Here is a 17,137-nt window from a genome sequence, read left to right as displayed (position 1 = left end):
CATCATTCCACTGGAAGTTACATTAAATACATCCAACTTCCTGCAGCAATTAGTTAGAAGAATTACAATGCAAACCCACGTACCTTTTAGTGCTGCTGACCACTGGCTGCTTTTTAGACAGCTCCTCTGCAGCATGGAGAGGACTACAAAATATCTGACCGCTTTTTCTGACCATCTTCTGTTTCATTGCTGTTAGGTGACTCCATTCCTTCACAAACCTCAGTATCTGGGGGAGAATGGCAGTGTCAGCAGCAGGACAGACATGGCACAGAGCTCTGCAATTACTGTGAAGGAGGGCCATGAATATGTAGGTTTGGAACTGCTGTATGATCAGAGATGGTCCCAAGGTGGAACTCCCCACCCTGTTCCACCCTCACCTGCAGAAGCACTGACAGCTTTGGCATTGCCTACAAGAAAGGTTTTGCAGCATGTGTTGACCCAGAAGGAAGAAAATAAGGCCAGAAATGGCTCAGGTATAGAAATAGAAGAGTTTCTTGAAAAAGCCTCAGGAAAACATTGTTTGCATGAGCAAGACTCTGCTGATGGGAAGAAGGGACATGGAAAGGAGTCTCCCTCTTACAGCAGCCACCTTCCTGTTGCAGCCAGTCTCTCAGAAGAGGAAAGGTCACTTTCATTACTTGAGCAGCATTTATAATTGGGTTTACAGACAACTTCTTTTCTCTAACCTTCTGATACACACTTGACACTGGATTAACAATCTGTGGAGTACAGTCAGTATGAACCCCTACCATTCTGTGATTTTGTGAGAAAGCAGATCACCAAGTCATCTTGCTAACACATTTGGTTTTTATGGTGATGCTGCTATCCTCTTTTCTGGGGCATTGCAGCATAACACACTATGATGTGACTAGCAATTAGAGACATGGTTTCCACTAAAACAGTCAAAGGACAACAGTTTTGAGTAGTTTAACCCATCTTTCCTCTGCTTTCACAGTCATCCAAAATTGACACAACCACAGGATCCTGGGGAGAAACCGATTAACTGTTTCCCAAAGTACTTCAGAATGGAAATGGAGACTCTATGTACAGCACTCAGTATCACACTGCTTCTGAACACGGACTGTGGGAAGAATAAACTCATTGTGGTTTCACCTTTATCCAGGAACAAACTTCCACACTTCAAGATTACAACATGACAATGATTTTATCTTCTTTCCTTGTAGCACTTTGATGTGGCAAATGTAGAAGTGTACAGATGAGTCTCACTTGCCCATAATTAGAGCAGCAAGCAAGAAGTCAATGAAATGGCAGGGTGTAATGGAAATAAAAACATGAGGGTATTTCCTTGATTTTGGGGGAGAGGATTTACTAATATGAATCTTTTGATCTAGATGAGAAGGCTGAGGAATAGAAAATGCCACCCCCTGCCCACAAACATGGGATTCTGGCAGTATCTGCATTACCCACTCATTAGCTGCTTCACAAAACTTGTGGCTGAATCAGTCAGGTATCTGTCTTAGGAATTTAAGTTCCAACCTTGCTGGAGACCCTAACAGAAAGAATCTGATAAGACTCTACCACGACACAATCTGATTTTCCAAACTCTATTTCCCTTTAAATGGAGAAAACACTTAAGAAAACCATGTTAAGCAGATAACATTGCACATCCAATTTGAATTCTGTTTCCTTACTCCAGTACTTGGGGTTCCAAGTGTGAACATTCTCCTCAAACAGCATGATGAATGTGATCTTTGTTACTGAGCTGACTGGAGCTGCATGTCTCAATGAAGCTGTGTCCTATACTGCTCTGAAAATTGTTAGAAGACCAAAGAAAGAAATGAGAGTGGAGGCCTGCTGAAGAACTGCAGCTCCGAAACCATCTAGCACCTTCTTATTCATCATGTGCCCTGTTTAATTCATAACCTTTAACAAGCTATTTTGTTGACTTACGAATGTTAGTTACTAATCCTGTAAGTGAGAAGTTAAATGATGCCTGGTTGACTCTACTGAAATGTGAACAGGAGGCATGATAATTTGCCAAAGTAACAGACTGCGTAATTAATATTCACATCCCCATTTATAAGATCTGCTTGCACTGATGAAACTGTGCCTAGATCCCAAAGGCTTGGAAGTGTTCTGCATTCCTTCAAAAAAATAAGTCAAAGCCCCCCTCTGTATTAAATATCCCTGTGCCAGTAGAGTTTGTTCTTACCGAGGAACGATTGGGTTTGTGCTGGAAAGCCTCTGGTAAGTCCTCCCAGTTATCCAGCTGTATGTCCAACGGAATGAAGTTATGATTCAGTGGTTCACCATCCTACACAAGCAAACAGTTTTGTTTACAGATGCCATGTGGCACAATCTAGAAAAAAGAAGTTTCTCTCTTTCAAATGAACCACTCTCTCTTCCTACTAAATTTAGTCCCTCAAGGTAAGACTTTTCCAGAAAAACCCAACAAGCCACAGATGTGTGATAACAGCACAAAGAATAGGATTCACATCAATATATCTAAAAAGTAAACAGGATGAAAACTCTAACTTGGAATATGTCTGAATTTGCCACAGTTCAGACACACAAACTGCCTTACATTAAGAAACTGAAATTACAATCCTCTTGACTGAATTCACGAGGGAAACAAATGGCCAGAGACTGCAGAATGTCACTTTGTCACGATTAAAATCAGACTCTTAGAGCATTGTTTATTATATTTCACAGAATCTTAAGGGTTGGAAGGGACCTCGAAAGATCATCCAGTCCAACTCCCCTGCTTAACTCTCTCTTTTAAAAAATGTATAAGCAAGGTCTCCTCCACTTAATTTTTAGGCGACAACTGATCCCAGTGGGTACATATGACCCAAGAACTTAGTAAGGATTCACAAACATTCAAGAGAAGGAATCAAAGGAAAATTCCCCAGTGTTTTGTTGTTTGGCAGAAAGATTTTGTGCAGCATCTGGCACAATGAAACTCTAATCCAAGCCAAAACCAACCCAGAGCAATATACAGTTGCCCAAATACCATCTAAAATACCATCTTCAGCTTTGAATAAAATGTGTGAACTTGGCAGCAGCATATACTTTAAGTAGACTGAAGTTTTTTGACTTCTCCCCAGCTGTATCAGCCTAATAAGTATATATTATCTCAAAGACTTGCACTCAGTTACTTGAGATGCTTTACATTTGCCCCTGAATACATTGACTTGTGCAGCAGCTTTGAAAAAAATCTTCTCAGTGAACTTCTCGATAGCTTAAAAGAAGGAATTGGAAATTCCTGACTCCCCCTTGAAAAATGACCTGAAAAATTACCACCTACTAGTTCCTGTGCTCCTACTACCACTGCAGATGATAATGTATTGTATTTGTGAAGTTACTGACTTACACACAGCATCAATGTCCAGCTTCCTGAAGATGTGGTGACAATACTTTATTTACTTACTTGGTATGTCAGGATTCTCTGTCATATTAATCTTTAACCTTCTTCTATTAAAAACACGTTGTGATAAGACACTCTAATAAAAAAAGGAATCTTCAACAGCCATCACTTGCGTTTCTAACAGATGACCTGAGCATACATCTAATGTATCAGCCCCATTGTGTAAGCTAAGACAAGTGTTGGAAGTCATATATCTAGGGAATTGTTGCTTAATTCCACTGAGAAGAACAACTAGAATGATAAACTATCTAATTTTTGTACATTTCAGCCAATACAAAGATACTAGTCTTTTTATTTAAGGATAACAAATGGAGGTGTACATACACATCTCCTAGGGCAACGTTTTACTTTGTCATTTTAAAAGGGTAATAACCATACACATTTCAGCTTTACCTTTGTATAGAGATGAATTCTGTCAGTATTCCTGCTTGCACAAAACATAAGCCCATCATATATTTCAAATGTGTCTGACTCATCTATGTCTCCTGGAAAGAGAAGAAAAAATGTTAACCTTAAAAGGAATTTCCTTCTTCCTTCATTGCATTCCATCTACTCAGGTATTAAAAACATTCCACATGTATCTAATTCCAGAACAACATCATAGGACACACAGCTCAAGCAGCAAGCTATTAAGGTAATAGTGTACTTGACTTTTTTGGCTTCTCCTGAATTACTTTTCATCTGTTTTGCCTGTGGCTGCACTGAACACAAGGAAATGCCATTATAAGTTTCAATAAAACTACCGAGGTTCACAGCTGCTAGTTTGACACAGTTCTTAAGTCAGCCCAAACCTCTGTATTGCTTCAAGAGTTGTATGGAAAGGCTGGGTTTATCCATCATCAAAGATCAATAAACACCCCAGGCCAAAACAAGAATGTCACGTGCTACTGTAGGTATTTCTGTCTAGCTTTCCAATATGTAGGTGTTTCTTTACATGTTATTTTTCATGCCAGGGGCATTTAATACAGTTTCACAAGGGGATATAATCTTTCCTTCATAGGAGTCCCACTTTACCTTCTCCACACTTTTTTTCACTTTCTTCATTTTCAATTTCAACACTTTCCTGTTTGCTGAGTGTGACATATTGCTGGGTCACCATTTCCCCCAAGTCTTCTCTTCTGTCTTCAGCGTTGCATTCTGCTTTCTCTTCACTTCTCCCAGAGTCCTCTGACACACCTGCCTCAGTTTGGCTCATGGGAGCTTCACAGTTTTTCTCTACTACAGACAAAGAAACAAGACAAGTGATTATTTATGCTACCTGTACAAACAAATATCTAATCAATACACACCTGGACACAGGACTATGCAGCTCAAATACAAAGAAAACGAGTTTCATGTTCTGATATTATTATGTTGTGACCACTTAGGAAACTAGAGCTAACTTTAGTATTAGGAGAAAAACTAATTGGAACAAAGTCTTACATTTATGCAAGCTCATTCACCCAGATTAATGTCAAAATATATGCAATAAGGTATACAGTTATCAAGTCTATATTATATACAGTTATTGTATACCATGAACACACCAAGTAGTTTTCCAGGCATTGAGCTATGCCTGTGAAATTCAGAAGTTTTCCTTACTTGCAACAAGCACAGAGACTTAAATAAAAACTTTAAAAAATAAGGGAAGAACCACCTTAGTTCTTCTTTTGCAACTGAAATGGCAAATATGGGGATAGATTTATGAAAAAGTTTCATTAAGCTTAAAGACAGATTAAATGAATTTACTAAAAAGACATCTACTCTGACCTGTTGGAGCAAGAAATGCCATATGTTCCAGGTGATGTCTCTCACAACCAATCTACAACAGCCAAGTGAATAAACCATCTATATCCCAACATTTCATTTTGAGCGGCAAAGACAAAAATGCCATTTCATTGGATTTATAATAACCAGAAACCTCAGGGAAAGCTGGAAGAGCTACATTTGCTGCACAGAAAACTGAGTGTGCGTCCTTCCTCACAGAATTTAGATCCTGTTAACGTTCATGTGATTCTTCCATTTGGTTCAAATTAGAATCATGCAAAAGATCCTTGGGGAAAGCAAAACTCAGGAGGATCACTTAACAGGTATCTGTTTCTGTAGAGCCACCACTGTTGATATTTTGCCTGGATTTGTGTACAGCCATCTATTCCAAAACAGTGCATTTTCCTCAAACTAATAACAAGAGCAACAAAAGATGCCTACTTTTCTCTGCAGCACACGTTACTTACCATTAGTGCTCCGAGGACAATTGCACATCTCACAGTAAGGGAGCAATTCACTATTACTGTAAGTGCAAATGCCACAGTGCCAAACATGATTCAAAGCTGTACTTTTACTTGAGGTATTTAAACCACAAGGAAGGACTTCATTGACTTTTTCTGGAAACAAAGAGAGTTTTTTTCCAGTTAAAGATGTTTTCTTCTTCTTACTGGAGTTGACTGGAGTAGATCCACTTACGCTTCTTGCTCTTTTAGCCTCACGTTCACAGGTACTATCATGACAGATTGTATCCTCATCACTACTTCTCGTGGAACCCAGGTTTTCATTGCTTTTCTCCACATCCTCCTCTTTGGTGACTTCAGAGGATTCTGAATCCTTTTGCAATGTTTCATTATCAGAAATTACTTTGCGTTTCTTCTCAGTAGAGGATTTGGGGGAAAAGAAAGAACGAATATCGTGCTGTCTTTCCTTTTCAAACTAGGAAAGAGGAAAGAAATATGTAAACCCCACTCCTAATTACTGCAGCAGAAGCTGGTAAAATGATGATTTTTCTCCACTCATATTACTCTCTAATAGAAGCAGCTATTTTTACTTTGGAGTTGGAAACAAAATGTATCTTCCTTTAAGAACAAACAGCTAACAGCAAAAGCTTCAACATTCCTCTTCTGCTTTGTCAAAAGTATTTGCAATCTGCATGAAAAATCTGAAGCAGCACTATCAGAACACAAACAGAGAGAAGTGGTCTGCTACGTGCCTTTTGTGATGATACCTATTACAAGGAAAGGTTTTAAATGTGATTTTTAAAATAGCAGCCAATTAAATTCAGGACAGCTGCTAAAGCCTCAACTTAAACAGAAACTGTGTGGTGGCATCTGACTCTGAGGGTGGGTCAGTCACCATAAGGATCCACTGGAAGCTTGTAGATGATGGTCACACCTAGCAGAGCACTTTCAACTTGACCATGATTTAAAATGGGATTCACACTACTTTTTCCCCCCACTTGCTTGCTGTTTCTCTGCAGTGCTTAAGCTTTGGTTTATAACAGTGGTTATATTTTTTTTAAATGAAAGAAAACAGAAAGACTGAAGAGTCTTACATGTGTAAATAAAAGATCACTTTTGGAATCTTCTAGACTTTCATTTGGGGTCCAGGTCTCAGCAAAGCTCAAAAAATCCCATTTCTCCTTATCACCTTCTTCAGCTTGCATTTTCTCTTTCTTGCCATTCAAGGTGCTGCCTGTAACTTTGGACTGCAGAAAGAAGACATGCGTAAAATTCCCAAGGTTCCAACGCATATTGGAACAAATTTACATATATTGACTCAATTTGCTTCCCTTGCAAACTGAATTCAGCATCTACAAAGTAAGAAACTCTGTTGTCAATAAAAATAACTTAAGTGATTGGAAATATTCCTCTTCCAGCATCCACTTCTGCAAGAGTAACAGTAAACAGTGTATCTAGCACACTAGGACTTGAGAAGTTGTATACAATATGTCAGTAATTATTGAAGTTAAAAGAGAATATATACATTGTGTACATCTCTTACAGTCTTTACACTTTGTGCTTGGCTTGTAGAAACAAGCCAAGGTAGAATTAATTGACAGAAGCAGTTTAGTGATAGAACTCTTGAACTGGTGAATTACTGAGACACACCTGTGCCATGTTTAACGGGACTCTTAATGTATTAGACTGACTGAGATACTAAGATTCATTCCACAACTGAGTATTTAAGACACTTCACAGTACCTAGATTCTTGAAGCTGGGATTACTTTTCAGCAGGAAAGAAATATATTGGGAAAAAAAATGATTATCAGTTTCTCTCCTGACAGTAAGAACACAAATAATAGCACCACTGCAACACAGGACTAAACGTAACTAAAGGCAGGAATGACCACTACAGGTCAGCACTTGCATCAGAAGAAACCCTTGTATAACCATAAGCTCAAACAATTCTAACAACTAGAGTTTAAGAAGCAGTTCTTTCTACATTGGCACTTCTGGAAATGTCAGAAAACAAGGGCTAACAATACAAACACACCTCAGTTAACAGAATAAGGCACTAACGAGTGGTATCAAAGGCTACAAAAAGGACAAAAAAGCAAGCCAGCCAAATTATTTTTCTTAGAAATGATGTCTTTCTTTCCTTACTTGAAAGACCTTTAAGAGTTCACAGGACTGAGACGCAGAAGCATTCTCAAACAATTCTTCCTCATTAGATCCTAAGTTACAGTAATCTTACCTTGCTGCCATTTGTCTCAACCATTACCCAGTCTTTGATAGGAGTAGAAATTAAGCTTAGTAAGGCACAGCATTCATAAAGCAAAGCCAACAAACTCTAGCTGTTATTATTGTACAAAAAACCCCCTGAAGTTGTAAACTGACCAACCAGAGCAATAAAATACTAGAAGATAAAGCAACCGTCTCCTGTAGATGTGATCCATCTCATTCATCTTGGCAAAGAGTCACCTCGTTTATCTTTGGATCTTAAATGGAGATAGCAAAAAGCTGGAAAAGACTGATTTGAGACAGACATGGGCATTTTAATGATTAGCAGCTCTAGTTGTATAAATTTGTCTCAGAGTAGGAGAGTGCTCCAGATCAGTAAGAATGTGATCTGGCACATGAACCATGGGGAGTTCTTGTTCGTTTGGTTCTATCCCACACGTACCTTACGATTCAGCATCGCCCACATCAGAGTATCCATCGTCCCTTTTGCAATCAGGAAGTGAATGTTGACAGAGCTGCACTGTCCAATTCGGTGTGCTCTGTCTTCTGCTTGCTTAATATGGCCTGGATCCCAATATAATTCAGCAAACACGACATGAGTAGCAGCAGTGAAAGTTAAACCCTAAACCAAAGAGGTAGATGCATTTTAGAAAACCAGATTCCATCCACAAACAACTGGATAACTGAAGTAAGAAAAGTTAAAGGTTGTACAGGACATTTTTATACAGAAATAAGAGGAACCACCTTGACAGCAGATGAGCCTGTTAAACTGACTTCTTCCTTGGGCCTCAGATAGATGTAAGAAAGATTCAAAATATACTTCAAGATTGTGCAAAGTCTGCACACTGCTTTTCATTATGGAAGAAACCTTTGTTTCTTATTAAGCTGGTACTTTCAGAGAAATGGAGTTTTTACTAATTATTCAAGAATGAGCTTCTCCTGCTTATCTTGATTTTACTTAAGAAATTTCAATAGAGGCTTACAACAGTTAACATGATTAGTGCAAAGAGAAAAGAGAACACTTGAGTCTACAAAAGACATATTGCATGAAGATAAATGGCTTTCAGTAAACCACTTTGGTCACCAATAACTTCAGTTTTGGGCCCAAGTTCCCTAGCCTTTCAGTTCCCTAGCCCAAGAAGGACAGGGAACTTCTGGAGAGAGTCCAGCACAGGGCCACCAAGATGATCAGGGGACTGGAACATCTTCCTTATGAGGAAAGGCTGCGGGAGCTGGGGCTGTTTAGTCTGGAGGAGACTGAGGGGGGATCTTATTAATATTTACAAATATCTAAATAGTGGATGTTAGGAGGTTGGGACATCACTATTTTCTGTTGTATCCAGTGACAGGACAAGGGGTAATGAGATAAAGCTGGAACACAAGAAGTTCCATTGGAACATAAGGAAAAACTATTTGACTGTTGAGGTGAGGGAGCCCTGGCACAGGCTGCCCAGGGAGGGTGTGGAGTCTCCTTCTCTGGAAGTTTTCAAAACCCACCTGGACACATTCCTGTGTGACCTGATCTAGGTGGATCTGCTTTGGCAGGGCAGTTGGACTGGATGATGTCTAAAGGTCCCTACCAATCCCACCATTCTGTGATTCTTATTTCATCTACCTTATTTTTTTTTTTGTCCTACCTGACCAGCTGCCTGAATACTCAAAATAGCAACCCGGGTATCAGGGTCCTTCTGGAACTGATTAACGAGACGGGTTCTTTCCACAGAAGGAACACTGCCATCTATTCGGATGTAGCGAACCTACAGCACAGCAGAGGCAAAATGAGGTTAGCACTGTCCATTTTTGGACACCCTCTATCTCCCAATAAACATAAAAACATCAGTTCTGTTCCTATCATGGGGACAAGGATCCATCAGAACTCTTCTGCCCTTTGTTTACAGTTAAGCCTCTATCTAGAGAAGCGTAAATTTAGCATTCCCTGTTCACAAAAGGAGAAGACAGAAAGAACATGGGATCTTAAAATGGAACACTCTGCAGAAGACTGCCATTCTCCTGACATGATTTATTAAAATTCCAAGCATTTGCAAAGTAATAACAATGTGAAATAGCAAAATTAGCCACCATTTCCTAACAAGGATTGAGAGTCCATGGTCAAAATAATAATAAAAAGGTTGTTTTTTAATTTTACTGCTTTCAATTAAACACTCAGGTCAGACAACAGTGTTCTGTACAAAAAAAAGTAGACAGAAGCACATTGGTAGAGAAACTTGGGAAGCAACTGCCTAGAGCATTGATTCAATAATAATAAAGAATCATATGAGACAAATGCTTGCATTATCCTTTAATACAAACACGATCGCTTTTAATCCAGCGGCACCCATCTGAAGCTCCTGTACACATGGGTAGCTCTACTGAATTCAAACACAGCTCACACGTATTTGTAGAGTCTGAAGTTTAATCTGTGTGCACATTTCTTAAATCATTACCTTATTTTCTATAACTGCCTCTGTACAGGCTTGAAGCATGCTTAAATGGTGAGCAAAAACTAGAAACTTCAGTTTGTCATTTTCAAGCATCATTTTGATATAGTCCTTTACTGCTCCTGCCTGGAGTAAGAGAACATATTTTCATAGTTAGACATAGAAAATGTACAAAAAGACAGTTAATATTTTAATGTCTTTCAATTTCTTGTAATACTAAAAGGTAAATGTCCCTGCTATCTGTTACCCACTTCAGGCTTTATCAAACTCTACCATTATTAAGCATAAAATTATTTGAAGTACTTTTGTTTAAATGAATACCACAACTTTATGTCTTTAAGAAATCTGTCTCGCTGCTTCAGAGAAAGAAACTCACATTTATCCTCAATACATCACATAATTACGTGGCACTTCTTTCAGATTACGGTGGAGATAAACCCCTTCTTTGTTACAACATCATTATCTGATGTTTTTAAACCACATGTAAAAAAAACCCAAAACTGATTGCTTCTGAGACATATTTCAAATGTACAAGACACTGTTTAATCAGGACTTCTGTATCTGTGCCCACATAAAGCCATAGATCAAAACTGAAAGAACAATTTTGATACTTCATGATACTGGAATCATAAAATATTGCCCTATTTAAGCATGCATAGATTTTCTTGGGTGTCAGATATAATTTTCTATATCTTTTGCAAAAACTATTAAAGTAACAGTTTCCAGCAGTCCTCAGATTTCTTTTTTCTATCTTTTTCTTTGTCTCTCCAGATAAATAGAAGGGAGAGACTAGAAAGTGAGGAAGAAATATCAACAGAATCACAGTGATACTTTTAAGACAAGGAGAAAAGGAGTCAGTCAGATTCTCAACTCTTACAGCTCCAGCAGCCTTCTAAACTCTTTTTTCCCCCTAGTCCTTTCTGAAGGCAGGTCACCATAGTGAAGCCTGATAACAGGGTAAAAAGTAGGCATGTAAAAGATGTTGGTTTGGTTTTCCTTACATCTTAGGTTGCAGTACTGTAGGTGGAAATATAGAACATGGAGTCTCACTTGATAAAAGAGAAACCAGCTAGAAAGGATTGTTCTTGAACATTTATGTATGACGAGAACCAGTACTAACAGGTTAAGAGCTGCATCAGCAGCATCCAGAGTCAGCTGCAGTAGCTACTGACACCCAGGATAACGTGTGAAGAAGCCATTTTCGGTATATCCCTGAGTCTGAAAGATGCATTGAGTTCTGTTGGGAGACTACATGTGGATAGTCCCAGCCAGCCTGGGGGATATCTAAGCAGTAACAGCTTTAAAATTTAGCTCAGGTCATTACAGTGATAAAACAGCATTTCTTCACATTGCAATTATAAAACAAACCAACCAACTTCATCTATTATTCAGGCCACTACATCTGCTTTTATTAAGTTAAAAACACATTCAGTATTTTAAACATACTAAGAAAGCACTTTCACACTTACCTTGGCAACGGCTGTTTCTTTATACATGCGTGTGATTAGATTCATGACTTGAGAAAACTGGCTTTCAGTGGCATCTGAATTCAAATTTCTCATTAATTTCTCCCACTCTGCAAAAGTGGCATTCAAATTCTAATTGGAAGAAGAGATCAGTGGTTAGATACACATGTTCTCCTTCAATGTGTATTTCAAGCATGAGATGTTTAGGGACCGAGTACTTTTGAGAACACTACCAAATTTGCCTAGGAGTATCTGTTGGGTTCAAAATTTAAGGGAAAGGAAGACAGAAAGGAAGAAGATTATACTAAAATTAGAGTAAATTTCATCATCATCTGATGCAAAAAAATTGCTATGTTCATGTTCTTTGTGTTATATTTTAAAAAGAAGAATCCCAGAGATGCTGTGCTGCATGTTCACACATTCTTTTTAACTGCATATAATACACATGCATACCTATAAATACAGAACCATAGGGGTTGGAAGGGACCTCTAGAGATCATCTAAGTCCAACTCCTTGCCAAAGCAGATCCACCTAGATCAGGTCACACAAGAACGTGTCCAGGTGGGTTTTGAAAACCTCCAGAGAAGGAGCCTCCACATCCTCCCTGGGCAGCCTGTGCCAGGGCTCCCTCACCTTAACAGTGACATAGTTTTTCCCTTAGGTTTAAATGGAACATTTTGTGTTCCAGCTTCATCTCATTACCCCTTGTCCTGTCACTGGACACTACAGAGAAAATGAATACGCAGACATTACTATTTGCTAACAAATGAGTTTCTAGCAGAAGTGGAAAATCTACCTTAGCTGCAGCTTGTGGGAGGTCAAACGGGATACGTTGCCTAACTTTGGGAGGTAATTGAGTCAGAACATCATTCTTCAGTCTTCTGATCATTATTTCACTTAAAAGTTGATGTAGTTCTTCTAAATTTGAAGCTCCTCTACAGTCCCACATAGTTCTTCTACCAAAAAACCTGAAAATGAAACATCAACACTGAGGGCAAAAACTCTGAATTTTAAACCGTGCTATTAGATATGGAGTGTGCTGGATAACAACACTTGGTCAGCCTGTTTACACCACAGAGATGATTGCTTTCTGTCTGATCCCTTCCAAGGCTGAAGTCAGAGCTGTTTCCACTTCCCAGCAGAGACTGCTGCCTGCAGACATTACTACCCATAAGATGTATGCAGTCCTCTACATCAGCCCAGCCACACTTTCCTTTCTGCAGGAAGCAGAAGTTTCACTTATAATTTTATAACTCGTTTCAGTGGATTAATGACAACAACATACCACCATGAAAACACTCTTCATTATATTATAGAGGGGAACAACTGACAGGGGAGTTATCATGCAAGTTCCAAACACCAACATTAATATTCCTCTCTTTTCCTCCCCCAAAATTCCCTCCTAGTTACAGCCAGAGACAGGATTTAAAGTTTAAGGTATCGTCTTTAAACATAATACTATTTAATGAGAAATTTCAATAGAGGAAGTAGGTTTAAGGTTAAAAAGCCAAAAAGAAAGAATTTGCTAACTAGTCCTCCTTATTCTTTCTTTGCTTTCTTGTTATTAGGAAGCATTGCAGCAGGAACAGCAGCTTTTCTCTGTCAACACTGCCAAGGGATAACAAAATAATGCACACAACAGATTTTGCTGTCTTTGGAGAAAAGCCCAGGGAGCATTTTCCAAGGCCAGGAGAGGATGGTGCAAGTATGTGATTTTCCTGGTAATGTTATTGTTTATATTTTTAAGAAATTATTGTTTAGAGAGTTTTAAGCCTTACTGAGCTTATCAACAGTGCTCTAGCCCATTCAAGAAAGGGGCTGAGGGACTCACTTGTACACTGGTGAAGTATTGGCATAACACACTCAGAACACTACATAGATAGAAGATAGCAACACCCTTTGCTCATACCCCTTCTTTAGTCTATTTATGTGGCTATCCATACAAAGGTTTCCTTCCTCCAGAGTGAACATTTGGGATATATAAAAAATGGTAGGCAGAACCTCACAGAAATACTTTGGACCTTGTCTTGAGAAACAGGTGTCTATGAAAACCTAAGCAAGAAGCCTCATGACATTTTCACAGCAAGTGCTGCATAAAATCATCTCATCACATTTAACACCGTAGGATGTTTTGTTTGAGCCAAATCATGAAGACAAAGTTATTTACTGAAAGCTTGCCAAACCCTGAACTTGATTTTTATTACATTTATGGTATGCCAAAAATAAGATAATCATCTATGATTGAGTAGCTAACCGTGCTGTACCCACGCACACTGGCGGTGTGAAAATTACAGACGCATTCAGTCAAAACACTGGGGAAAAAATAGCCTTTCTCTGCCTGAAAACTAGACTGCACTCCTCGGTGTTATTTGAAGTGAAACACTGATAAAATCCATACGATGGGGAAAACCAAGTTCCATTAAAATGAAGCCATGTAATTATTACTGTAAAAGTTATATCTAAATGCGAGTTAATTTAGCTGACAAAATCGATCGGTTTGAATATGTGCAAAGTTGTAGCCAAGCAATTTTTTAGCTAAGAAATGTGTAAAGGTTCTTCCCTTCTTTCTTTCCAGATTGCAATAGATTCAGATAGGTAAAACTGAGCATTTTAAATCAGAGCTTCTTCTGTCCTCTCTATTTTAAGATGTAACTATAGCGACTGTTACATTAAAGCTGAGGGAAGCAAGTCAGAACTAGATGAATCCTCCTTAAGTTAATTACGTAAAGGACATGAAACATGAAAATTCATGAAAGATTCAAGGGATAAAAATGGTTTTCCATTCATTAGGCACAGATGTGGAAATACCTGTAGTGAGGAATATGCTGGCAAATTTGTGGCAAAGTTGTGGACGAGAACTTACAATGCCAATATTATGAACACAGAACTGTGCTTTTGGGAGTTTTACACCTTTTCTTTTACTCAGTCAATTTGTATAAAAGAGACAAGTATTGGACTCCTTGCCTCACCCAAGTATGGTGGGACAGCAAAAAAGACTGGATCCCATAATAGAGAGAGATGTAAATTATTACAGGACGTGAACACAAGACTGAGGTCAGAAACTCTGAAGTTTAGCTGTAGCTAAAACTCCATCTCTAAAGGTAAAACATATGACAGTAAACTAGGACAAAATTTCACTTAACAAAATGCTGTCACTTAAACTTCATTTCTAAGTTTAACAGCTTCTAATTTTGTCCTTAAATAAAGTCTCCAGCCAATTTAATCCTTTTCCCAATTGTCTTGGACGGAGTAGATGGTATCCAACCCTGGGTTTCCAAACAAGGTGGCATGATACAGCAAGAGAGGCACTACTTACTGATTCACTCACTTCAAGTGACAAGAAAAATCAAAAGGACACTCACAGGAAAATAAATGAGCAAGTACAGTAATACCTGACACGAGCATTGCAGTATTTTTTGGCATATTCACTCCAAGTTCCAAATCTTCCTGGAAACAATGCCTCAATCTGCATAAAAAGCTGTATAAAGAAATAGCACTAGTTAAAAACCACCTGCAAATATAAGACTGCTCAGGAATAATTATTACATGACAATTGTGTCTTTACATTGAATAGCTGCACAAAGAACATCCAGCTTAGCACACACACAAAAGATGTTCCCCAGAAGACACCTGTGTCTTGAGACAGGCCAGTTGCAGGAAGCCCTCAAAGAACAGAGTACCCTGAACACCATAATACAGTGCTGATGACTCAGAAGAGACACGAAAACATGGATGAGATGTTTTTCCTAATAACACAACTTTTGTCATTCATCAGGTACACGAACTTCTGCAAAACTTCAGTGGGAGTATTCCACAAATGGTCTGCTTCTTAAAACACATGAAAAGCCTTCTCATTCTTAAGCTTCACTACAAAAAACACATATCAGAAATTTCATGCCTTTCTTCCTGGTTAAGCAATAGGAGCTAAACATCAGTTTAGATAACTTAAGCCACAAAGAACCCTATCTTACAAGCTGTTTTACTGTAAAAGCTTTCTGAATCCAAAGATCACCACTAGATCCAAGACACATTCTCTCCTAAATGCATTTCCCTGCTATCCTCTTAAGTCTACTGTACATCACTTCTGCCATTAAGCCTTCACATTACATAATCACACACCAGTGGCATCTCTCAAGAAGAAAATTAGAAACAGCCGAATTTTGTTCTTCACAGGCTTCCTTCAAGGCAGGAGTTCAAGAACTGCAAAGCAGTGTTAAGGAAAAAAACCCAACATAACTAATTTATTCACCCAAGTGAAGAGCTGGTAATTTGACATAGATCTGGGTCAAACAAGGAAATGCCTGTAATTACTTGCTATAAATGTAGAAAAATACAAATGAATAATGCTTTTTGTTTTATACACATATTCCATGTTAGGACTACATAGAAAGATCCTTCTTAGGACACAAAACTGGTTAAAAAGATGTAATGGTTTTTATACTCTGCCCTATAAACCATGGCAGAACTTTGTTATCACTATAAAAATGTCTCAAATTGTATTCCATTTGGTCATGAATTTTTACTCAATTTCTGTGATCCAAGACAACTTGTACAGAATTTCTTTTGAAGACCTTTAGCAAGCTTGCTTAATGGTCTTGGTATCAATGCACTGTATAAAATTATAACACTTTCTAACTTCAACTCTTCTTCCAGGGTTGGTTGCAATGTCTTTGGTACCCATGCAGGAAGTTTCATACTTATCCACACCTATACATACAAATATTTGTCTTAAACTTTTAAGCAAGCACTCAAGTTCTATTTCATACAATAAACAAAAGACTACAACAGATAAAGCAGAAGATTTAATTCAAGTCTCCCAAGGACTCTCCTACACAGCAGAAACAAATGGGCTCTGGATTTTCTATTCACCCAACAGTCACTCTGTTTCAGGCAAATCTAATTTCTTATAAGGAACAATGTCTCAAATCATCTCTATGTGAGGTTGAAACAGCTTTGTAAAACATCAATATAAATCAATACAAACCAAAAGAAACTAATTTAGCTTCTTATACTTGTGCTTCCCAAAGCAGCTGGTACACTGATGTCATAACACATGTAACGGTATGTATCCAAGAAAACTACTAAATTGTTCATTCATTACTGATACTATACTTAAAAAACAAACCAACCGAACCACAATAAGTCAAATACCTCTTCAGGTCTTCCTAGAGCAGGAGTTCCAGTAAGAAGAATAGCTCTGTGGGCTTTCTGTACAATTGGCAACAAAATCTTGCTGCGAGTGGCATTTCTGGATTTCATGTAGTGTGATTCATCAATCACAACTACCTTAAAGTTCTGCCTGTACAAAGTGTCTACTAAAGTCTGTGCATCAGAAGTTAACAGGCCATACCCCAGAATTGTTACTTTGCTGCTTGATATTCTCCTAAAAGAGAAAAGACAGAAGTCATCTCAG

General features: G+C 38.4%; 1 protein-coding gene across 9 annotated transcripts in view; it reads right to left on the bottom strand.

Moving 5' to 3' along the window:
* Positions 1-17,137, bottom strand: part of ZRANB3 (zinc finger RANBP2-type containing 3) — a 49,993-nt gene that overhangs the window by 5,627 nt on the left and 27,229 nt on the right. For 7 of the 9 annotated variants that reach the window (XR_009819476.1, XM_062005177.1, XM_062005179.1 and 4 more), the window contains 13 exons: positions 16,876-17,107; positions 15,117-15,202; positions 12,521-12,692; positions 11,727-11,855; positions 10,264-10,383; positions 9,457-9,576; positions 8,262-8,441; positions 6,690-6,842; positions 5,602-6,070; positions 4,403-4,606; positions 3,782-3,873; positions 2,174-2,275; positions 84-226 (listed from right to left, as the gene is read on the bottom strand). Coding sequence is in view for 8 of the 9 variants with exons in the window: in XM_062005177.1 (XP_061861161.1) it covers positions 84-226; positions 2,174-2,275; positions 3,782-3,873; positions 4,403-4,606; positions 5,602-6,070; positions 6,690-6,842; positions 8,262-8,441; positions 9,457-9,576; positions 10,264-10,383; positions 11,727-11,855; positions 12,521-12,692; positions 15,117-15,202; positions 16,876-17,107 (2,202 nt within the window). In the remaining variant the exon portion in view is untranslated. The remainder of the gene's footprint in view (positions 1-83; positions 227-2,173; positions 2,276-3,781; positions 3,874-4,402; positions 4,607-5,601; positions 6,071-6,689; positions 6,843-8,261; positions 8,442-9,456; positions 9,577-10,263; positions 10,384-11,726; positions 11,856-12,520; positions 12,693-15,116; positions 15,203-16,875; positions 17,108-17,137) is intronic. The other 2 variants (XM_062005178.1, XM_062005185.1) reach the window with 2 other exon arrangements.

This window comes from Colius striatus, chromosome 11, assembly GCF_028858725.1.
Source record: "Colius striatus isolate bColStr4 chromosome 11, bColStr4.1.hap1, whole genome shotgun sequence".
Classification (NCBI taxonomy): domain Eukaryota; kingdom Metazoa; phylum Chordata; class Aves; order Coliiformes; family Coliidae; genus Colius; species Colius striatus.
The sequence above is the reverse complement of the archived record's forward strand: the minus strand, read 5'-3'. Positions and strand labels throughout refer to the sequence as shown.